General features: G+C 42.5%; 1 protein-coding gene across 2 annotated transcripts; it reads left to right on the top strand.

The window, feature by feature from the left end:
• The first annotated feature begins 259 nt into the window (after nucleotides 1–259).
• On the top strand, nucleotides 260–24,698 carry DEF8 (differentially expressed in FDCP 8 homolog). Of its 2 annotated transcripts, XM_051974739.1 has the most exons (12): nucleotides 260–407; nucleotides 6,739–6,896; nucleotides 10,586–10,683; nucleotides 12,431–12,580; nucleotides 13,559–13,700; nucleotides 13,822–13,986; nucleotides 15,766–15,893; nucleotides 16,068–16,181; nucleotides 18,531–18,611; nucleotides 19,038–19,178; nucleotides 20,496–20,605; nucleotides 21,553–24,698. In XM_051974739.1, exons 1-12 carry the CDS (start codon nucleotides 400–402, stop codon nucleotides 21,653–21,655), a joined length of 1,398 nt encoding a protein of 465 aa, XP_051830699.1. In that variant the 5' UTR covers nucleotides 260–399; the 3' UTR covers nucleotides 21,656–24,698. The 2 variants fall into 2 exon arrangements, with proteins under 2 accessions (XP_051830699.1, XP_051830700.1); XM_051974740.1 differs by lacking the exon at nucleotides 19,038–19,178.
• Nucleotides 24,699–24,956: the final 258 nt, after the last annotated feature.

The raw sequence follows: 24,956 nt of genomic DNA, 5'->3' as shown, positions 1-24,956 counted from the left end.
TACGCAGTTCTGTCTCTTGCAAAGGAAATAGCCTGAGGTGTTTATTTGGCCTGGAGAAGGGACTGCATTCCAGGTGCGGGTCACGGCTCAGAACAAACAGAGGGCGAGAGGAGACAGAAAGCGTGTAAGTAGTCCTCCTGGCCTGAGGAGGCAGCAGGGCCCTGAGCCCAGCGAAGGGAGGCGGCCGCTCTGGGCTCGGGACGCTGGGGCTGCTGCATCTCGGCTCCCCGGGACAGCTAATGTTACAATGTAGCAGGCGCGGCGGCGGCGGCGGCGGCGGCGGCGGCTGGGGCAATAGCAGACAGCAGTAGCGGCTGCAGCGGCAGCGCTGGCCGCCCTCGGACCTGGGGCTGGGGCAGCAGCGGCAGCAGCAGCGCCGGGGGCTGGGGGCTGCGGGCGATGCTCGGGTGAGTGCCGGGACGGCTGCTGGAGGGGGGCTGTGGGGAGCTCTCTACCCCCCTCTTTGCCCCACCCCTTTCCTCCTTCCCCCTCCCCTCTGTCTCCTTTCCCCCTCCCCTCTTCCCGCTTCCTCCCTCTCTGCTCCTCCTCCTTTCCCTTCCTCCCTCCTGAATGCTGGCGGCCCAGCCTGGGACCCTTGTCGCTAGAGAGCTTGTGGTCAAAGCATCGGAGGGTCCCGCCGTCCCCTTCCTTCTCCGCCCTGGCCGAAGATCCGGGATTCGGGGGGCAGAAGTGGGCAGGAGCAGGATAAAGACCCAAGAGCGGGGTCCTGGCGTCCTGGCACCCTCCTCCTGTGATCAGGCTCCAGCTTGGGGCTGAGGTTTACCTTGGGACCTCAGGAGATGCCCTGGGTATGGGGAGGTGGGGAGTACTGTCACTGTTGTGGGGGGCAGCCTGTCAAGGCGCGGGAGCCACGGAAGGAATTGCCAGCCACCCCCTCCTTCAGTTCTGAATCCTGATGTAATGACATTATCATATTTCGTATATGATACAAATGAGCAATTTTGATGCTGGAAGGACCTTCAGAAAAGCATTTGACTTTTCCTACAAGACTACAAGATAGTGATAATGGGACTAGTATTATCATCCCCACTTTAAACAATTGTGGAAACTGAGGTTTAGTGTCTATGGTTACACTTGAGGTTATTAGCAGCTTTTTTCTACTTCTTGTGTCATTCAGCTTTTCCCCTCCCTTCCCTTCCCATCCTCTCCTTTATTTGTACCCATCTCGAAGCAGGAGGAGCTCCCAGAAAGTCCTAATATTCCCACCTTTGGCACCTAAACCAGTGAGCATCTAGAGCAGTGCGCTCCTTCACTCCTGAAAAGTAGAAACTTCCTAATGTATTTGTTGATGGTGATGTAGTGCAGGAAATTTGATCTTCTAAATATATCAGGCTAAGGCCCTGCCCACTTTTGAGTCAGGAGATGACAGAGCATCCCCGAGATAGAGTCAGCAATAACAATTTTCGGTGATGATGTTTTGGTGAGAGAACCACTCTTAAAACTCTGTGCTATCACAGCCGGGAGCCGAACTCCGGCCCCTCCAACCTTTGCTTACAGGTCTAATGAATGAATGGAGGGGATTGTTCTGGTGTTCCGATGACCAGGGGATGTTGCTGTCATAATAACATGCCATGTTGGTGTGTGCCAATGGAGGCCCTGCCCTGCTTGGAATTTACTTGTTTTGGTTCAGGGACCGGAAGGACAAGGGAGGAGACGTCTCGATTGCATCTCTGTGAAGTCACCCTTTGCAGCTGTGTTCTTGCCCAGTGTGTTTTGTCTGGTCCCACCAGCAACTTAACAGACGTGATTTTTTTTTTTAAACTGCCAAGTCATTCCCCTCAACCACCCCACTCCTCCCCACCCCAGGCAAAGATAAAGATGAGAAGATGAGAAGAAGGTCAGGTTTCCTTATGGAAGTGAAGGAAAAGCATGTTTGGCTAAGATGACACTTTTGATTCACTTGACTTGTTTTTCCTTTGTGTACTATCGAAGAGCATTGGATCCAAAGGATCCCTTGGAAAATCCCTTCTCTTGAAAACCCTGTGTTTGAATCCTAGCTGTGTGTGATCACAGTAAAGTCACTAAACTCTCTGAGCTATGATTTATTTTCTCATCTTAAAAAAATTAGAGGCCTGGATTAGAAGATTCTTTCTGGCTCAAAATTGTATGAATATGAAATAAAAATATAACCACCTCACCCCCAAGTCTCCCCTTATTACCTTTCTCCCTGGCTGTCCCTGATATCTTTTCTTTCTTTCCTTCCTTTCTTCCTTCCTTCTTTTCTTCCTTCCTTCTTTTCTTCCTTCCTTCCTTCCTTCCTTCCTTCCTTCCTTCCTTCCTTCCTTCCTTCCTTCCTTCCTTCCTTCCTTCCTTCCTTCTTTCTTTCTTTCTTTTTCTTTCTTTCTTTCTTTCTTTCTTTCTTTCTTTCTTTTCTTTCTTTCTTTCTTTCTTTCTTTCTTTCTTTCTTTCTTTCTTTCTTTCTTTCTTTCTTTCTTTCTTTCTTCCTCCTTCCCTCCCTCCCTTCCTTCCTTCTTTGCTTCCTTTCTTCCTTCCTTTCTTTTTCTTTCTTTCTTCCTTTACTTCTTTGTTCTCTGGCTTCTTCCAGACTTCAGCTAAATCCCATCTTTTACAAGAAGCCTTCCCTAGGCCCCACACTGCTACTGTCCTCCCTCTGAGATTATCTCCAATTTATCCTGCATTTATCATATTTGAGCATAATTGTTTATATGTTTTCTTCCCCATTAGACTAAATTCCTTGAGGGCTGGAACTGTCTTTTGCTTTTCTTTCTATCCCGAAACCTTAGCCTAGTGTTTGGCATACAGTAGGTTCTTAATCAGTGCTTATTGATTGGGTTCAGAGAAAAATTTAGATCAAAAAGCAATAAATTCTGAGGATAGCATATCACATATCCCTTTAGCTTTTTGTCATTTCCTGTATACCGAGCAGATTCCCAACCCTTACCAGATGATAATCTGGTTGGTCATCATATTAGGATTGTCTAGGATTTTAGGATATTGTCATTTTGATACACCTGAGGAAGGCTATCATAGAGAATGCTCAGGCATAACAGTTGGTACAGCAGGAATGATGAAATGAAATAATGGATGAAAATGCATTTATTAAGCACTTACCATGTGCCAAGTACAGTACTGGGCACTGAGAATCTAAGCATACAAAAACAGAATGGAAGATAGTCCATGCCCTTAAGGAATTTATATTTTAATGGGGAAGAACATTGTTGTTTGTCCTTCATTCTAGAAGAGGACTTGGGGGAGAACATATATACTATACTGGGGAATGATTCAGGAGGAATATTTTGGTTTGAAAAATTGGTGAGTGGGGCCACAGGGAAAGCAAATTGTCACTTATCTTTTAGGAGCAATGACTTAATTTGATTGTCATTCCAGAACTAAAAAGGATGGAGTGGGGGAAAAAGTGGGACCAATTGGTAGCATAAGCTGCATGGAGGCTCATGGGTAAAGTCAGTGTACTAGGGATGAGGTATAGGGAATAGAGACTTTGAATGATAGACTCGAATTCAAATCTGCTTCAGATATTCTTTAAAAATTTTTTTATTGTTTAGTTTTTTCTGGTTTTATATATATAGTAACTTTTTAAATATACATTTTTTTATGAATCATGTTGAGAGAGAAAAATCAGAACAAAAAGAAAAAACCACAAAAGAGGAAAAATAAGAAGTGAACATAGCTTGTGTTGATTTGCATTCAATCTCCATAGTTCTCTTTTTGGCTGCAGATAGTGTTTTCTATGCAAAGTTTATTGGAGTTGCCTTGGATCACTGAACCACTGAGAAGAACCAAGTCTTTCATAGTTGCTCATCGCACAATCTTGCTGTTTCTGTGTACAATGTATTCCTGGTTCTGCTTGTTTTGCTCAGCATTAGTTCATGCAAATTTTTCCAGGCCTTTCTAAAATTATCTTGTTCATAATTTTTAATAAAATAATATTCCATTACATTCATATACCTCAACTTATTCAGCCATTCCCAGTAGATGGGCATCTACTCATTTTCCAATTCTTTGCTACTTCAAAAAGAGCTGCTACAAACATTTTTGCACATGTGGGTCCTTTTCCCTCCTTTATGATTCCCTTAGGATATAAAACCCAGTAGTCTGTCTCAGATATTCACTGGCTGTGTGACTGTAAACATATCAACGTATTTGCCTCAGTTTCCTCATCTGTAAAATAAGAATAATAAAAGTTCCTATCTCTCGGGAATGTTATGAGAATCCAATGAGATGTTACTAGTAAAGTTATTGTAATTAATATTATAAAATGAGCAATTAAAGCAACAGACCTTAATCAATATCATGGAGCCTCCCAGGGAAGATGTTTCAGGCATGAAGGAGTAAATCTTTCTGTGCTTTGGTTTTTGGGCTGGGGGACCCAGATGCTGGTGAGGTAGCTGGAAAGTGAAAATTATTTGTTAATAGAAGGGAAATTAATAGAATATGAAGCTGAAGGAAAAAATAAGTCTGCCAGCCTGTATTAGGCAATAACTGAGCTCCAAGTCACTAACTTGTATAAATGTGGAGTGAAGATGCTGAATCCCCAGTAGATCCACCTTTTTGGACAAGCAGAACACTAGTATCTTGTTCAGGCTCTTCATTTCTAGGCAAGTCACTTACTTACTCTCTCTGTGTTGTCCCTCTCCTCCCATTTTTTTTCATTAAGATGTCTTCCTAGATGCTCTCAAGCATCTTTTTCGACTATAAAAAGTCTGTAATTGTTTGTAATTTGGGTTATTAAAGAATGAAGGAATTTGATTCATTTCTGAATTATATGGTAAGTCAGAAGTATTTTATTTCCTTTATTTTAGGCAGTATTTGAATAGTGATAAAGTCATGTCCCATCTACCTTAAGCAGGATATGTTTAGAGAGAAGACAGTAGATTAGTTGTGTAAAAATATTCAGTAAGAGTGAAAAAAAACCTGAAAATCTCCTTTTTGTGCCATTGTTAGGAGCATGGCCAAATAAATGTGTACATAATAGACCATCAAATTTTAGGATCTGTAAGTAGAAAGGAACATTGACAACATTGTGTTGTCAAAATGGCAATGGCAGAGGATGCAAGAACATTTTGGAAAGATTTCTGTGTTATTCAATTGTTTCTTTGTAGTTTTCTTATGATACTAAAGTTATTTGCCATTTCCTTTTCCAGCTTATTTTATAGATAAGCAAACTGAGGCTAACAGTGTTAAATGTCTTCCTTAGGATCACACAACTAAGGGTCTGAAACTAGATTTGAATCTTCCTGAGTCCAGGTCTTACACTCTATTCACTGTACCACCAAGCTGTCCCTAGCAAAAGACTTCTATAAAACAAAACTAAATGAAGGTGGTCTTAGAAGAGTAAACATATTGTTGTCCACATATAATTCTTTAAAAACAACATCCTCAACAAAGATTTAAATATATAAATAAAGAAGAGATTGTAAGGGAACACAGCAAATAAGAATTTTTTGAAAGTTTTTATGTCCTTTTGTTTCTTCAAATGTAAATATTTTTAGATTTTATGACTTTTCTTGGGATTGTTTCTATTTTGTTTGCATTTTAAAAAATTATTGTTAATCTTATGATAAGTTAATTTATTTTCTTTTATTTGTATTACAAAAAGATTAGGATCGTGAATCTTTTTTTTTTTTAAATATATATAGCTTTTTATTTACAAATAAATGCATAGGTAATTTTTCAGCATTAACAGTTGCAAATCCTTTTGTTCCAACTTTTTCCCTCCTTCCCCCCACCCTTCCCCAGATGGCAGGTTGATCAATACATGTTAAATTTGTTAAAGTATAAGTTAAATACAATATATGTATACATGTCCAAACAATTATTTTGCTGTACAAAAAGAATCAGACTTTGAAATATTGTACAATTAACCTGTGAAGGAAATAAAAAATGCAGGCAGAAGGATTGTGAATCTTGTCTGAGAAAGAGAGCCAGAAAATAACTGATTGTTCCAGAGGGAATATTTCAGACGAACAGTTTTTCCAGTTGTGTTCTCTAGCTGGGACTGAGCAGGCTGATGTAAGGGCTTCTCATGGCCCCCTTGGCAAGGTTAGAGCTCTGGGGAGTAGGCAAGGTTGCTGTTTCTCAGGCTGTGGATTCAAATTCCTGACCTGCTGGCTTTGGTCCAGAGGACTGGTCTTTTGTTGTCATTTATGCTTCTGCTCAGAGTTCTAGCAACTTGGAGTCACTGAATGAATGGAGATAGCCAGAACTACTTGCCGATTTCAGCTTTTAACTCTGCATTTTCACTGCCTGTCTCCCTTGCCTTCCCTCCGTTGCTTATCTCTAATTAACTTTGTGTTTATCTTCTATGTTTTTGCATGTTGGGCTCCCCAGCTAGAATGAAAGCTACTTGAGAACAGGGACTGTCTTGTATTTCTTTGTATCTCCAGTCCTTAGCACAGTGCCTGATACATAGTAAGTACTGAATATATGCTTGTTAACTTTGTTTTTTATTCAGAAGCCAGTAGCTCTAGGGATGGAGCTTTTTGTGCTGGCAGACATCCCAGGATTTGGGGAAAGAGAGATGGCAGGCTAGTTTTTTGAGTTATTATTCTCTGAAGGTGACTCAACCTGGGATTCCCCAGGGGAAGTGAGAAGGGTAGAGGAGCATTTTTGGGAACTGAAGCCTGGACCTTCATGGCTCAGAGAGGAAGCTTAGGAAGCTTGAAGTGAAGTGAAGCAGATTTCATGCTAGGTGCAAAACCAGGAGCTCTGAAGGGCTTTTTTTTTTTTTTTTCATAGCTGCTTTGGTGTGGTCTCCACAGGCTGGATTGCTATGGAATATGATGAGAAGCTGGCTCGGTTTCGACAAGCCCACCTCAACCCCTTCAACAAGCAGCTGCCTGGCAGGCAGCATGAGCATTCAGCTGACAAGGATTCTGAGGATCTCTCTCCTGAAGGTGAGTACTCTGCCCTTGAAGGGGAGAGAAGCCCAGAGACAGTAGAGTCCGGTGGAAAGAATTTTGGATTTGAAGTGAGAATACCTGGATTCAAATCTTGGCTCAGTTTCAGTGACATGGGCTAAGTCACTTTACCTTCCTAAGCCTCAATTTTTTTATCTATAAAATGGGAAGATTGGACTTCCTTTCCAGCTCTAAATCCTTTGAAAATTAAACCATTTGCTCCCTTTTCTGTCTGTCACTCTGGCTCATCCAGGTTAGGTTTTGCTACTAATACTGATGCCAGCTCCCAGTCCCTGACCCAGAAGAACTGTCTTTCAGCCACTAAAAAGAGACCAAGATGGCACCCATCTCCTCATCTTTCCTTAGGTCTAGAATGCCCTCCCTCTTGACTTAGGATATTACTAGTTTGCGAAGGAAAATGATATAAGTGACAATATAAAAAGAAATAACAAAGAAACCCCAAATGAACTTTATAATTGTAATAACCAAGCTTAGCCCCAAGAAGAATTGAGAAAATGCACCTTCCTTCCTTCATTGCAGGAGTTGGAGGCTGGGGATGTAGAATGTTGGAGACATTGCCAGACTCAGTTCATGTGAAAGCTTTGTTGAATTGCTTTTTTTCCCCTCTTTCTTTTTTATATTTGTTATAAGTGATGGCTCAGTATGTAGGGGAAGAGAAGGATATATCCTGAAACTGAAGTGACATAGAAAAGGTAGCAATAAAAAATAATATTTTTATTTATTCATTCATTTGTTCATTTTTTGCAAAAAAAAAAAATCTCTACCTTCTATCAAGGCTCAGATCAAGGACAGATTCCTATAGGAAAACTTCTTTCTTGACCTCTGTTTAATAGCCAGGCAAGTCACTTAACCTCTGGCTGCCTCAATCTCTTTAAGGATAAAATGGAGATAATAATAGGATTGTTGTGAGGATCAGATATTTGTAGAGTATTTACATAATGCCCAGCACAATGTAGGAACTATATAAATGTTAGTTTCCCTCCCCATTCCTGCCCCATCAAACAAAACTCGATAGACTTTGTATATTTTTTGCATTTATTTCTCTTTACTTTACATGTTATTTTGAACTAATAGAATGTAAGCTTTGGGTCTGTTCTTTCTTTTGTCTTTGCACCTCTGGTGGTGAAATAACTAGTATGTTGTCAGTGTTTATAAATGTTGACTCCAAGGGTAGAAGTGATTGGATTTGGAGACTATTTGGGAATTTCAGTTATCTCTGTTCTGTGGTTCATCATTAATTACAAGTAATCACTTTGCTTTAATGAGAGCTGGTGAGAAGAGGAGAGTCAATTGTCCTTGAGAGAAACAGTACCCAGGAAGGCCCCTTTCCTTTGGGCAGACACAACTGGGGCAGTCTTTTATTATCAGGATTCCTGCAGAACAGGTCTGGAAGAGAACCAAAGAAATAATCTCACAGAGAAGGGATGGCCTATACTGGGGGAAGAGCTAATTCCTGCCTGGAGAAGGAGGAAGAATGTAGCCCGGCAGAATGCATTCACTACTCAGAACAGCAAAACCAATAAAATCAGCGATCTTTGTCCTTCCTCCTGGACCACTTGGTCCTGGTACCTACTTGCTGTCTCCTAGTCACTTGGAATACCACTGCCATCCCTTCCATGATTTCTGATTGAATGTGTATCTTGTCTCTCTAGTTTAGCAAACATCTATCTACCATCTGCTAGGGACTTTTGCTAGGAACAAATACACAATGAACATTATTCCTGTCCTCAAAGAGCTTGCTTTCTGACTGGCTCCTAAGATGATTATTCATCTGACTAACCACTACAGGTAGGATTACTAATGGGAGAAGGCTTTGAGGCAATGCCCAAGACCTAATTTCCCCTCCAAATAACATTTTTTTTAACCCAAAAATATTTGATTTTATTTAGTTTTGAAATGAAATATACATTATAGACATCATAAAGTAGAAAAAGAGGATTGTACATGAAACAAATGTGCATACTTTGACTTTTTTTTTAGTTATAATACATTCAAAATACAACTTTCAGATCTTTCTCATTTCTTCTAATGTATGCATTTTGATGACTTTTTTTCTTAATTTTTAAAAAATTGTTAAGCATTTATTTTTTTCTCCATCTCTCCTTCCATTAAGAGAGGGTAGGGGAAACAGAAAAATGAAACCCTTGTAATAAATAGGCATGGTCAGCAAACAGAACAAAACATTGATCATGTCTAAAAAACTTATGTCTTGTTCTCTGTCAAAAAAGGGGTAAACATTCTTCATCATCAGTCATTTGGAATTATCTTGGATCATTTAAAAGTTATACTTTGTAGGCTACTGTCACTTATATAGCAGGCTGTGGTTTGTATCGTGTCAATCTGGACTAGAGAAGGGAAGAGAATTGCTTTCTTGTGTGTGTGTGTGTGTGTGTGTGTGTGTGTGTGTGTGTGTGTGTATCTGTGTGTCTGTGTGTCTGTGTTCATGTCCCCAAGCCGGATGTGCCCAGCCACACCCTCATTGCTAGCAGCTATCTTGTCATGGGAGACCTGCCCAGAATCTCAAGGGAAGTAGAGTCTTTCTCAATCTTTGGGGATACTTGGTTGCTACTGACGCTGTTATCACCACTTCCTTTCCCTGTTTCCTATTCACTTATCTTCTGCTGCCTTCCTGAGTGTCTTGTTGGGGAAGAGGAAGGAAGGAAACATGGCTTAGTTGTTTTGGGGCCCTCCACGAAGATGAAAATGTTTAAAGCATCTGTCTCTGATCATTGGTCCTTGACCTATGTACTACTTATTGTTGTTTAGTCATTCAGTCACATCTGACTCTTCTCGACCTTGTGGACTACAGTACAGCAATACTATCCTTGGGGTTTTCTTGGCAAAGATACAATTTGCCATTTTCTTCTCCAGTGTACTGCTTATACTTCATGGCAAAACGAATGATCAGGGTGTAGTTGGAAAGACGTTTTTGTTTTTTTTTTTTTTAGATAGGATTATAAGGCTGAAAAGGTTGTTATGTATTTTAGAAGAGGAAAAGCTAATGAAAAGGAACCCTTAGGGAAGTTCATATTTTTAAAGTATAATTTAGTTGTTAATTTAAATAAAGTTAAATTGAGTTATATTTTAATTTCTTTAACTTATTTAATGAATGAAAATAATGTCCTTTCCAATTGAGCATTTAACACACAAATGTTTGACTTTTTAAAAATCCATAATTCCCTGGAGGGACACCCTGAGGAAGTATAGCATTGCTATGCTCTCCTTTTTTTCTTTCAACAGTCTTCAGCTCACTTTTGCTTGCCAACATGAGAGAAGGGTTCTATTTCTCTAATCTTATGTCCAATATTCTTTATGACTTTGCCCTCTGCCCTTGGGGACGTAGCCAATAGAACTTGGTGAATACAGGGAGCTAAGCTATAAAAACACTGCCAGAAACTATTTGGAATGGGGATAGGGAAGGATTGATCCTCAGAGATCAGTATCTAGAGCTCACCCTCAAACTCAGCTAGAATGGAGATTTTAGCTCTGGTAGATGCAAAAGGGAAGGCAATTCTCTTCCCTTCTCTAGTGGAAGTTTGAATATTGAAACAGGCATCCCTTGAGAAAGATGCTTGAGATTTTAGTGATTGGGGGAAGAAAGCAGTTTTTAAAACTTTTTATTTCTGGCTATTCCTCCCTTCCTCACTTTATGTGACCCATTACAGACTCACCACTGGATCAGCCCCATCAGGAACCGGAGTTCAGGTGTACTGAACGCATGATGGACCTGGGCTTGGCTGAGGATCACTTCTCTCGTCCTGTGGTATGTGTCCCTGCGTGGTGAAATTTGATTACTGAGAACTCTCTAGGACTCCTGTCTGTGTGGGAGAAGAGAAGGACTCTTAATTTTCCTCCTTCCTTTCCCCAAAACACCATGTAGATGTGGTCAAGTCCTGAGTGTCTGTTATCTCTAGTTCTTTCATATATTGTTCCTGATCCAGAGTTCTTAACTTGAGGAGGTCCATGAACTTGCTTTTTAAAAACACTTTTATAGTATTTCAGTGTAATTGGTTTCCTTCGTAAGTTTGTGATTTGTTTTATACATGAAATGCCTTATTCTGAGAAGATCCATAACATTCCGCAGCAAGCCAAAGGGGTTCAACACTCCAAAAAGGCATAGAAACTTCCTTTAGCCTATTTTGATTTCATTTCTCCTTCAGGGTCACCTTCAGCCTTTTCCATCTTCCTGGAATTGAGTCGATCTGGGAAGGAAGGGAAACATCGTAATGTGATCACCTTTCCCTCCTTCCCCTCCTACTAATGGACTATGAGGGCAGGAGCCCTGGGATCAAGTCCAAGCCTTGCCACCATTTCACAGGCCTCGAAGTGCACGCCTTCCTAACCTTCGTCCCCAGCTTCCTTTGATGGCCCATGCAAAGTGTCACCTCTCATAGGAGGCCATTCCTGATTCACCTTTTTGTATCCATGCTCTATTCCCAATAAATTTTTATATCTATTTATCTATGTCCACGTTGATCCTCCTCCCCTGCTCATAGACCCTTAAGCTCCTTGAGGACAGGGTATCTCCAGTGTCTGACACATAGTCGCAGCCATTTAATAAATTCATGTTGAATCGAATTTCACTGACTGCCTGACCTTCAACAAATCCCTTTCCTTTGCTGGATCTTATCTGCTCATTTCTAAGGGGAGGCAGTTATATTGAATGATCAGAACAAATTTAATCCTTTCTCCATGCAACAGCCCTTCACATCCCTATCATGTCCCCCCAAAACTTCTTTTCTCCAGGCTTAACGTCCCCTTTCTTCCAACTGATCCTTAAAAGGAGACAGGCTTAGGCCCCTTGCCCCCACTTATCTTCCTCTGAATATACTCTGGTGTGTGTTGTCCTTCCTGTAATGTGTTGCCCTGGCATAATGAATACGGAAATATGTTTGGAAGAATTGCACATGTTCATGAACATAGAGCGCTACCAGAGATTATGGGGTTTGGAAGATCAGAGTTTGATTTAACATAGTAGGGAAGGGGCCTGGCAGCCCTGAAGCCCTGACAGCCTATAGTCCACATGTGTTGTTTAAAGGATATCGAGTGGAAGTGGATTTCTTTGACAAAGAGACCTAACTCAGTTTCAATTGATAAATGATGGACAGAAGCAGCTACTATCCAAAGAAAGAGCACTGGGAAATGAATGTAAACTGCTTGGATTTTTGTTTTTCTTCCCAGGTTATTTATACCTTCTGAATTCAATTCTCCCTGTGCAACAAGAGAACTGTTCGGTTCTGCAAACATATATTGTATCTAGGATATAATGCAACATATCTAACATATATAGGACTGCTTGCCGTCTGGGGGGGGGGTGTGGAGGGAGGGAGGGGAAAAATCGGAACAGAAGTGCAAGGGATAATGTTGTAAAAAATTACCCTGGCATGGGTTCTGTCAATATAAAGTTATTATAAAATAAAATAAAAATAAAATAAATAAATAAATAAAGGATATCGAGGCAGAGGGCTGGGATGGTAGGGATGCTCTAACCCCGAATCCTGTCTGGATAGGGTCTGTTCCTGGCTTCGGATATTGAGCAGCTCCGGCAGGCCATTGAGGAGTGCAAGCAGGTGATCTTGGAGCTGCCGGAGCATTCTGAGAAGCAGAAGGATGCTGTCGTGAGGCTGATCCACCTGCGGCTGAAGCTCCAGGAGCTGAAGGTGTGTGCTCACCCCCGTCCCTTCCCTCCAAGAGCCCTACATCCCTTGGAGCCACAGGGCAAAGTCTGGTGGGATGAATCTAGGGAGTGGCTGTCAGCTCTATCTGCTTGGCACATTCTCTGGCACAGAACTGGGAGAAACCTCAGGTTATATCTAGTCCAACCTGAACCTAACAGAAATCCCTTCTGCAGCATGCCCACTGCATAGCTGTCTAGCTTTTCCTAGAAGTGCTCAAGGGACTTCCACTTGGATTTTGGACCACTTCCACGGTCAAATTTTATCCTGTTGTGAAGCTGCCTAAATCTGCCTTTTTGTAACTTCTACCCATTTGCCCTAGTTGGATCCTCTGGGATTCAGCAGAACAGATATAATCCCCTTTCCATTACAGTATGGAAATACTTACTATTCAGTCCCCCACTAAGACCTCTCTTTCACAAGATAAATACCCATTTCCTCCAATTTGTGCTTGTATTCATTGCTCTCAGTCCCTTTGCCAGTCTTGTGTTCTTGCTCTGCATATACTCCCTCAACTGTGGTACCCCCAACTAAAGGCATTCTCCTAGATGTGAATGACAGGGACCATCACTTCATTCTTCTAGATACCCCTTTGTCCATAGCTGATAATCATAATAGGATTATTAGTTGTTATTTATAGTTCAAAAGGAGCTCAACATAAATTACTGTCATCAGGAAAGGTCATGAGAAAAGATCTCCAAGTATGTTTTACAGAAATCCTTATCTAAAATAAACTCACCACTTTTCAGACACGGTAGTTCCAACCTACAGAGTGTCCCTGGGTACATGAAAAGAGTGATAACTTCAGTATAGCCTGATGATGTGTATTCATTTTTCCTCTAAAGATGAGAGGCGTGAACTGAGAAGTTATTCTGCGGAAGGAGAAGGGGAACAGAGAAATCCTCAGGGAATCTCTTCTCTTTGCCCCTTAACATATCTATGTCCCCTACCCCCATACAATAGGATCCCAATGAAGATGAACCCAATATCCGCGTCCTCCTTGAGCACCGGTTCTACAAGGAAAAGAGCAAAAGTGTCAAGCAGACCTGTGACAAATGTAGCACCATCATCTGGGGCCTGATCCAGACATGGTACACCTGCACAGGTGAGTCACAAGCCCTTCTGGGGCCGGGCCCATCCCAGTATGAGAAGAAACAGTAATATGGGACGTGATGAGGCTGGAGGGGACCTGTGCCTGTTCTGACCTCTCGCCTTGTCTGCTTTAGGTTGCTACTATCGTTGTCATAGCAAGTGCCTGAACCTCATCTCCAAACCCTGTGTCCGCTCAAAGGTCAGTCACCAGGCAGAGTACGAGCTGAACATTTGTCCGGAGACTGGCCTGGATAGTCAGGATTATCGCTGTGCTGAATGTCGGGCGCCAGTGTCTCTACGTGAGTGTTCTTCATATGCCTTTCCCATTGATTGCTCTACCCCTGGTATATTCTGCTGCAAGAGGAAGGCAGAAAAAAGGAGAGAAACAGGAATGTCTTAGTCCTTGAGAGTAAGATATATGGAGGCCATTGTACTAGGTGATTGGGACATGTGGGCTTTTCTGCCAAGGGGCTTAGGATATAGTGCAGAAGATAGGTCACGGACCTACTAAATACAGAGCACTCACTGCCAGATTCATGGTGGGAAATTTATATTATAGGAATTCTGAGGAGGAAGTGATCCTGGAGAGCTGGGTCAGTCAGGAAAGGCCTTTTTTTTTTTTTTTTTTTTTTTTTTTTTGCTGAAGCCATTGGGGGGTTAAGTGACTTGCCCAGGGTCACACAGCTAGGATTAAGTGTCTGAGGCCAGATCTGAACTCGGGTCCTCCTGACTTCAGGGCTGGTGCTCTATCCACTGTGCCACTTAGCTGCCCCCAGGGAAGGCTTTGATGAAGAGATGCAGACTTGAGCTGGACTTTGAGAGAGGAAAGAAACTTAGTGAGGAGAGAGGAAAAAGGTATTCCAGGTAGGAAGAGGCATGAGCAAGTATGTATGGCACAGGGAGTCAGTTTTAGTAGGTATGAAGTTCAGCTTTAGCATAGAAGGAAATATTCTGCAGGAGGCTGAAGAGGTTCACTGGGAAATAAGGTTGGTTGGACAGGCAGCGTAATATAGAAGTGGAGTCCTTAGGGGAAAAAAAAAGAAGTGGAGTCCTTGAACTTGTATTTCAAAATAATTGTTTTTTTGTAATAAGCCTATGCGTTTTATATGTTTAAAAACCTGATCCTGAGAAGGGGTCCATAAGCTTTCCCAAACCAGGTCCATGACACTAAAATGATTAAGAATTCCTGGTATACTGTATGTGCAAGAATGTTTGTGGCAGCCCTCTTTGGAGTGGCCACAAACTGGAAAATGAATGGATGCCCATCAGTGGGAGAATGGTTGGGTAAACTGTGGTATATGAATATTATGGAATATTATTGTTTGGTAAGAAATGACCAACAGGAAGATTTCAGAGAGGCTTGAAAAGACTTACATGAACTGATGCTGAGTGAAATGAGCAGGACCAGAAGATCATTATATACTTCAATAACAAATGATGATCAATTCTGAGGGACATGGCCATCTTCAGCAATGAGATGAACCAAATCAGTTCCAATAGAGCAGTAATGAACTGAACCAGCTATGCCCAGCGAAAGAACTCTGGGAGATAACTAAGAACTATTACATAGAATTCCCAATCCCTCTATTTTTGTCCGCCTGCATTTTTGATTTCCTTCACAGGCTAATAGTACACTATTTCAAAATCTTATTCTTTTTGTGCAGCAAAATAACGGTTTGGACGTATACATATATTGTATTTAATTTATACTTTAACATATTTAACATGTATTGGTCAACCTGCCATCTAGGGGAGGGGGTGGGGGGAAGGAGGGGAAAAATTGGAACAAAAGGTTTGGCAATTGTCAGTGCTGTAAAATTACTCATGCATATAACTTGTAAATAAAAAGCTATAATTTAAAAAAAAAATGGATTGGGATTGGGAGTCAGGATACCTAAATTTGAACCTCAACATTCACTGCCTTTGATATTAGGCAGCTGAATGAGAATCTCTGATGTCTACTTTTTATTGATTTGAAGCAGTGTTTAGGACCTGGCCTTCTTAAAAAAAAAAAAAAATCCCTCTTCTTGATTTGACATATTGCTTTATTTTATTTATTTATATTTTGTTTCTCCTAGGGGGTGTGCCTAGTGAGGCTCGGCAATGTGACTACACTGGTCAGTATTACTGCAGTAACTGCCACTGGAATGATCTGGCCGTCATTCCCGCCCGAGTCATCCATAACTGGGACTTTGAGCCTCGGAAGGTGAGGAGGCTCACCTGTACCCCTGGCCCACTTTCCCCCTGCAGTTGGGGCTGTCTGAATTGGAGGGAAGAATGGGATTGGGGCTGGGGGGAGAAGGGAGGAAGGCCATCCCCGGCCAAGGGAGGGCAGCCCAGGGAAGTGATTGTTGGGTGATAAGGGTGGTGTTTTTCCTAGGTATCGCGATGCAGCATGCGCTATCTCACACTGATGGTGTCCCGGCCAGTGCTCAAACTACGGGAGATCAACCCGCTCTTATTCAACTATGTGGAGGAGCTGGTGGAGATCCGGGTAAGTCAGAACGGCAAGGCCCCGGAAGGGCTCTTGGACTAGCTTGTCCCTGATGCTGGATCTCTTCACGTTTGGTATTTGTTCACTCAACAAGCATTTATGGGCCAGGAGCTGTGCTAAGGATAAAATGGTTAAAAAAAAAATAGTTTTTGTCTTCTAGGAACTAAAATACTATTGTGAGGAAACAATATGCTACAATCTGTAAGAACAGAATTTATACAAAGTAATTGCAGAGTAATGGGGACACAGTAGCTAAGGGCAGGAATCGTGGAAGGTCTTGGATACATTGAGCTGGTGCTGCTTGATCAGAGCTTTGGAAGAATGAGGGATTGTAGGAGGCAGAGGTGAGGAGGGGGTGTTCCAGGCTTGGGAAGCGATTGTTTGTGTCATCTCCAGGACCGAGAACATCAGTCAGGCCAGTCTGGTGGGAACGGAGAGCTGTGTGACCCTGGACATGTCACTTAACTGGGTTTACTTTATTTTCCTCATCTATAAAATGAACTGGAGTAGGAAATAGCACATCACTCCAGTATCTTTGCCAAGAAAACCCCCAATGGGGTCAGGAAGAGTCACTGATCACAACATAGCATTTTCACTCTTTTTGTTGTTCGCTTGCATTTTGTTTTCTTACTCATTTTTTCCCCTTTTTGATTGGATTTTTCTTGTGCAAGATAATTGTACATATATGTTTACATATATTGGATTTATATATATTTTAACGTGTATAACATATATTGGATTACTTGCCATCTGGGGGGGGATTGGGGGAAGAAGGGGAAAATTTGGAACACTAGGTTTTGCAAGGGTCAATGTTGAAAAATTATCCATCCATATGTTTTTTTGTTTGTTTGCTTGCTTGTTTGTTTTTTGCTGAGGCAATTAGGGTTAAGTGACTTGTCCAGGGTGTGTCTGAGGCCAAATTTGAACTCAGATCATCCTGACTTCAGGACTGGTGCTCTACCCACTGTGCTATGTTTTAAAAATAAAAAGCATTAATTAAAAAAAAAAAAAAGTCACTGAAACAACTGAACCGGAACAAAATCTAGGACTTCCTTTGCCCCAGGCATTGTGTTATATGCTTAACAATGGTGATCTCATTTGATTCTCACAACATCTTTATCTGAGAAGTAAGTGCTATTATTATTTTAGAGATGAGGAAATTAAGGTAAACAGAGGTTAGATGAAGTACCTGTCTGAGGTCAAATTTGAACTCATCCTGTCTCCAGACATGAAACTGTTCAGCGCACAACCTAGCTGTCTACTCCCAGGAGTTTGTATTTTCTTCTGGACACAAAGGACATTTTAAAATGTGGAATGGCAGGTTCAGCCCTGTTCTTTCAGAATATCACTTTGGGTAAATGATGGGTAGCACAGTAAAGAGACCGTTTTTTGTGTGTTTGTGTGTGTGTGTGTGTGTGTATGTGTGTGTTACTTTAATAGTTTTGGTGAGTTGTATTGAGGGCCTGAATTAGGATTGTGTCTGTGTGAATGGGGTGGATGCCAGAGAAGTAGAATAAACCAGACTTAATACCTGGTTAGATGTGGAGATAAGATTTGAATGTGGCTGAATAGAGAAAAAGAATGCTGGGAGCTGACCTGGGGCAGGCCTTCTGGAACTTTTTGATCTCAGAACATCTTTAGACTCATAAAAATGATTTAGAACCCTCCTCTACAGAGTTTTTGTTTATGAGGGTTATATCTATTTTTATTTAATTTATTTGAAATTAAAACATCTTAGTTTTATTATAAAAATAATTTTGACTCAAGGATCCATAGAAAGGATATTGGGGGTATCTATAGACCATTCTCTGAGAATCACTGCTCTTGAAGTATGTGTCTTTTTGGGGGGAGGGGACCCTTTGATTCCTTTGGGTTAGGAGAGAGGTGCCAAAAGTAATTAGGAAAACTCTTGAGTTTGGCCTGAACCAGATGAAAATGTAACTGGGAAGTTTTTACCAAATTAATTAAAAGATACTCAACATGGATTAGGTTAATTTGTGATTTTCTTAGTCAAATATGCTGCCTGCAAGGATCCATTTCCATTTCAGTTTGATGCAATTGGTATAGGGAAGTGCCAGTGAGGAAACTCTAAGTACCATGCAGATTGGTACCTTCTCGGCGCCTTTGATCTTAGGGAATTGCCTGATGCATTGAGATGAGCAGCTTGTTGGGGTCACTTCTGATTCTGAGGTCAGGCCTCTGTCCACTCCCGTGCTGTCTCTCTAAGGCATGAGCAAGGGTGAGAACCACAAACTAAGTGTGTTTGCCAAAATCTAGACTGTGTCACCTTTTTCTAGGGCTCTGATGTTGGCTGGTGATGGTGGTTCATCTTTTGTACCTTCTCTGCAGAAGCTGCGGCAGGATATCCTGCTCATGAAGCCATATTTCATCACTTGCAAAGAGGCCATGGAAGCTCGCCTCCTCTTACAGGTCAGGCCACTTCTGGGAAAGCACGTGGGCAGGGAGAAGACCGCACAGGACAGAGCATGCGTGTGTATGTAGGTTGTAAGTGGACGCACTCAGGGATGTAGCCTGTTTGCACTAACTTGATCGCACTGGCATCTCATCTCCCGTGTTAACACCCCTGAGCCAACTCGCTTTGGCTCATCTGAGGCTACTGTGAGATCTAGAGCGAATGAGCCCAGGAAACATGGTTGTAACAAGGCTCCCGAGCCTCCGCTCTCCCTCCTTAGTCAGCTCTCGGCCCTCCAGCAGTTAGGCGCGGGTAAGTTTGCCGAGGAGGCGGAGGAGCGCAGCCGGAGGCCAGGGGTTGGACAGGGTTCTGTAGGTGGTAGGCAGGAGGGTGTGACGAGTGAGGAGCCGGACTCCCAGTCCAGAGCAGCTCTGGCCTTACAGCTCCAAGACCGGCAGCACTTTGTGGAGAACGATGAGATGTACTCCCTGCAGGACCTAGTGGACATCAACATTGGCCGCCTCAGCTGCTCTCTGACAGAGATCCATACTCTCTTCGCCAAACACATCAAGCTAGACTGTGAGGTGAGGCACGGTCAGGGCAGGGGAAGAGCGGCCTCCTGCCTTTTGGGCTTTTATTGCTCCTCTGGCCTGACATAACAGGCCACGTGAACCCTGGCTCCGTGGGTCAGAATTAACGTGCTCTGAAGCAAGTGGGAGGAAGGCAGATTGGGCCAGTTCTGATCCTTCTCAGCCTATGAGTGCTAACAGAGGGTGGTTGGAGAGAAAGGGCAGGGCAGGTGTCCAGGCCAGTATTTGTGGCGGCTCCCGCTTCACTGTTATTATACAGACTTCTACATCTATCTATGCAGCCCCAATTTCTCCTAAACGCCAATCATTATGGTTTCCTCCAAAACCATCCCTCCTCCTAATTTTGCTGTTTCTGTGGCAGGCACTTTCCAGTGATGTCAATTCACAACCTTGAAGTCATCCTTGAATCTTCTCTCTCTCATATCCAGTCACTTGCAAAGTTTTATTGATTCTGCCTCTTTAATCTCTATTATATGCCCCTTTCTCGATTCACATTGCCATGGCTGGTTCAGACCCTCATTTCTTGTGGCTTGGCCTATTTTCGTAGCCTGATAACTGATTTTCCTATTTTTGTATAATTTTTTCAAACCATCCCCTACATGGTTGTTGATAATATCCTAAAATTCATGTCTGATCACATCATTCTTCTACTTAAAAAGCATCAGTCGCTTCCCATAGCCACTAAAATAAAAAGACAGACTCCAACCTTGCATTTAAAGATTTCCACAATCTTGGCTCTCAGCTACCAATCGAGACTAGCTTCTATTTCTTCCTCCCATGCACTTGATGTTCTGGCCAAACTGGCCTCCTAGCTCTGCCAAATAAATGAACCTTCTCTTGCCCCATGCTTTTGGGCTATTGCTCATACATCTCTCTTATCTCTGCATCTTAAAATCCTATTTCCTTTAAGTCTCAGGTCAGGTGCCCCTCTTAAAGTGGGGGAGAGGTTTTCCTGGGCCCTCAGTTGGTGATGTGGATATTCCTTTATATTTATATATCTTTGTACAAATTATATCCTCCCCACTGCTGGTAGAATAGAAGCTTCTTGAGGGCAAGAAGAGTTGTTGCTCCCTCTACCTGTCTATCTGTTTCTGTCTCTGTCCCTCTGTCAGTCTGTCTCTGTCTCTCTCGGTATCCTCAGTGCTTAACATAGATTTTTGCACATAGTAATTGATGCTTAACAAGCACTTGTGAAATTGAATGAGAGGTTGAGCAGACTGGGAAAACTGTTTAACCTTAGTGGGGATGAGGTTCCTGGTGGGGCTCTCCCGTTCTGCATTTCTCTCAGTTACTGTCTCTTCCCATCCCCAGCGGTGTCAGGCCAAAGGCTTTGTATGTGAACTCTGCAAAGAAGGTGATGTACTTTTCCCCTTCGACAGCCACACATCAGTATGCACAGACTGCTCTGCTGTCTTCCACAGGTAGGAACCTTCCTGTCTTCTTGTCCTAGCTCATACTGCTTTTGTACTTTCTCCTTGGACCTGACGCTTAGACCTGGAAAAACATGACCTTATGGCTTGTGATTCAGTCTGCCAAAATGTGTTTGCATCCAGGTTTCCTACTGGGGCCTATCATAGGACTTGTTCACCCTCAGAATCCCATCATCTTCATGAACTCAGGGTAGGGGATGGGGGGCAGCCTGACGGGGGGAGGAGTTGTCGAGGAAAGAAAGGTGATCTAATATATGTACCACACAAACACATAGAGCTAGTCCGTAGTGCCAGATGCACGGTGCCTTTGGAATCATGGTAGGAACCTGGCCTCCAGCCACTATTAGCTTATAGTTTTGTGCACCACACCGCAGTTTCATGGTCAATAATATTTGTATTAATTACCTCAAATGATTGACATGAATAAAGCACCTGGTAATACTGGTAATAAAAAGTTCCCTATGAATGTTATTATTCACAATAACTATCATTATTACCAAGAAGTATCAGATTGGTCAGAGGATTAATTGTCATGCAGTACTCTTTGTTTTCTGAAGGATGGGATCCTAGTGGCTGAGAGTTCCAGTGTCACTGGTGATTAAAGAACCAGTAAGTCCAGTCCCTGGCTCAGAGGCAGAGTGGGAATACCAATGCCCACATTACTACTGGGTCATCAGGTTAAGCAGTTCACATCTTATGGGAGCAGCCCAGGAAAACTGCTTTGGCATTCTGCCTCCTTGGCCACCCAAAGCAGCTTCATCTCTCTGGGATGCCTTTCTCCTTAATGGGCACTTATAAGGCTATGTCCCATGTGATATAGGGTGTTACAGTGGGCCCACTCCCATAGTGCAAAGGCTTCCAATCTCCCAGATCTGTCCCGCTGTCCCGAGTCTTTCCTTTGACCTGAATACCTCTGCCTCTCTTCTTGTATTACTCAGGGATTGCTACTATGACAACTCTACCACATGCCCCAAATGTGCTCGGCTGAATTTGCGGAAACAGTCACTCTTCCAGGAGCCCAGTCCAGAAGCTGAGGCCTAGAATGCTGGCACTCCTGCCCCAGTGCCCTGCCAACACACCAGCCACTGCCAGCACCAGAGACAAGGCGACTCCCTCGTGACTCAGGGAGTAACTATGCTGCTGGCTCTTCTCCCTGAGATGTGAACGAAGCAAACGAGGTCACGCAAGAGCACTCTTTTGGAGTGAAGAAATGAGGGCGATTCTTGGGGACCATGCTGTGGGGACTGTGGTATGAGCTGGTCCAACTGGGCAGAGGCGTCCACATTAGTCTCAGCAGCTGTGTTGGTGGGAATGGAGTGTGGGGAAGATGTCATCTCCCCAAAGAAGCAGAGCCCAGCCTCCCTTGGGGACCCGGATGCAGTGGCCAGGGACTTATTGGCATCTCTTCCTACTTGGAGTGTGGACATCTGTGTATAGACCAGGTCCTACCTCTGGAGTAGGAGGGATAGCAAGTTAGCTATTAGCAGGGACACCGGGGAAAGTAATCAAAACCACCCAATGAATCTGGGCTAATCAAACCCTCAGACCTTGAGGTTGTGAGGAACTTCTTCCCTGAGATCATCCATAGTTTCCTCAAAGGAAAAATGGGCTTTATCTAGTATCCCTCATACCACCGCCCTCCCTGGGACCTGTAGCCTTTTGAAGGCTGCTCGTTTTATTGGCTAAGGCTGTTAATTTTCATCTAATGTTGCCCCATGTCGTTTCGAGGGTCACCTAGCCAAGTGGGAAATTTCCTTCTTATTTAAGTCCTTTTTTGAGGGGAGGGGAAGCCCTTCAGGGCTAATAGGTACTGCCTGTCTTCTATTTTTTGCATAATCCATCTAGCCCTTCTTGCCTCTGCCCACACCTCTGCCAAGGGTGGAGGAAATAGGTGCTTCTCTTGCTGGGTGACATGACAGCCGCTCTTCCTTCTTTGGCTCAGTTAAACTTGTTTCTTCATCATACAGGCAAGAGGAGCGCAGCACCTTGAGAAGGGGTGTCTTGGACCCCAGATAGTAAGTGCTGGGAATTGCTCTGTGCAATTACTGAATGAAGCCTGAGAAAAAGATTGTTAGGGGAGAGAGAGAGATGGAACATTCTACAAAAGGCAATCTTCATATTTCTCTGGACCAAATTGCCATCCGGGAACCTTGTTTTTGCCACTCTTGTTGCCCAAAGAGTTAGACACTAGGGCTGGGGGATGCAGGACTGGAAACCACAAGGCCTTTCCTGAATATTTGGCACTTGTCTTTTTGTTTACATGTAGAGCTGAGACATGCTGATCTCACTTTCTACTCCCTCAAAAAGCCCAAGTCTGGGAGCAAGCTGCTTTATTCCCTTCCACAAAAGATAAGTGGGGACAAGGTAGAGAATGGGGATGGAAAACTTCAATAAGGAACTTTTGTATTTGGTAACCATTTTTCATTTGGAGTTAAGAGGCTTTATCTGTTTTAGGACCTGTATCATTCATCTTCTGTACCAGGCTTTCACATTTCTTGGGCTTGGGCTATAGAGAGGGCATAGGAGGATTGTTTGTTCTGTCTGTAGAAAAGTCCCTGATGGAGACTAGAACTGAGTTTCTGATCCATACAGTAAAGGGGAAGGGTTTCAAATACTTGGTGAAAGAAGAAGTGACAGTGTCTTTAAAAGGAGAACCATGGCCTCCTCTACTCAGAGTAGTCTCTGAATACCCCAATCGTAAAACTGATAGGAAAGTATCAACTTTTGTATCAGGGGGTAAGTATCTGAGTCAAAGAAGGAACGTGGAAGAAAGATCTATGGGTCTCTGGTATCCTCTAGCTGTAGAGAACTAGGTTGGAGTAGTATGTGGATTATCTAGATTATTAACAGGTGGCTACAACCTGTTTCTCTAGCTGTGGTATCTTCATGCCCTTAACTCTCCTTTCCTTTCTCTGTACACATTACCATGCTTGAGATGGCTTTGTGCTTTGGTTCTCCATGCATATAGTATATAAAGTCAGAAAAGTAGCTGTAGGACAGGATGGATTGTGGCTCCCCTCTGTCATTCATCTCCCTTTCTGATGAGAGCAAATGAGGGGATTTTTTTGTGTAGACAGAAAGTAAGGTGGCTTCTTGGCCCAATCTGCAAACTGGATAATAGCAACATAGCCCAGTTAAGTCTCTGAATCTCAATCATCTCTGAATCTCAATCAATCCTCCTCCATTTATATTGTTCCTCACTGGAGCATGTCATGACAAAAACACAAGAGTTATGTTCATCTGCTCAAATTCTGTTGCTTTGGGCTGATCACTTCACCTATATCTCAATTTACCTCATTTGGAAAATAAGGATAGTAATACTGACCTACCTACCTTGTGGCGGGTCTATGAGAAAATTAATGTTGGAAAAGCACTTTAGCAGACAAAGCGTGCAATATGAGTGCTAAATTTATTTTATTGGACCTCATCTCTATCTCTTTTGCAATAGAAAACATGAAGAATCAGCTGACTACTTTAAAATAGTCTTTGATTTTTTTTCTCCATTCCCAAATCTCCACAATTCTTTTCTATATGACACTTCTGATCATTGAATTTTATTTCCCATTTACTCTGTAATAAGAATCATATGTGTTATTGGGATTTTCCTGTCATGTAATAAGCATAAAAAAAGATCACTACCAAAAAAAAAAAAAACTACTTCACACAAAAATATCAGTAGGTTAGCAAATGTTGGAAAAAGTTTACTGTTTCCTCAAAAACCCAGCCTCCATTTCTCCTGGTGGAATGAGTCCTGCTTTTCAATCAGATCAAGGGTCCTCTATATAGAATACTTTTTTTGATGTTCTCCCCAAAGACCATATTTACAAAGGAAAAAATTAGTAAGGGGCCAGTTGGTATATGTAACAGACACTGCATTACATGATACTTCTGTAGACAGATGGGAAAGGCCTCCAAGGAAAACAATGGGGGGCTAGCTAGGCTTTGTGGCAGTATCTGCCTTTGGTAAGCACAAAGCCAGACTGTTCAATGGCAAGCAAAGTGCCCAAACACTTGCCTGAAAAATGGATTCAGCAGTTATATTGATTATCCAAATTACTGTATTATTAAATAATTTTAATGTGCACTGTGATGTGTGTTAAATCCCCCTGATCTATATATTAACATAACTGATATGTGTATGTGTGTATGTATATGTTTTTATATCCATGTACCTGAGGAAGTATATTGAGTGAGAGAATGGAGTGATTTGATATGTGACAAAACTCATGACTTTTAAATAAGAGTTCTAAATGTTTCTGCAAAGGCAAAGGTTAAGATATGCCCTGAAGTGAAGGCACTGTTTCTTTGAGTCTCAACCAGAAGTCTGAGTAGTCAAGGATTA

This window comes from Antechinus flavipes, chromosome 2, assembly GCF_016432865.1.
Source record: "Antechinus flavipes isolate AdamAnt ecotype Samford, QLD, Australia chromosome 2, AdamAnt_v2, whole genome shotgun sequence".
In the NCBI taxonomy this organism is placed as follows: domain Eukaryota; kingdom Metazoa; phylum Chordata; class Mammalia; order Dasyuromorphia; family Dasyuridae; genus Antechinus; species Antechinus flavipes.
This window is presented reverse-complemented; position numbering and strand designations above follow the sequence as displayed.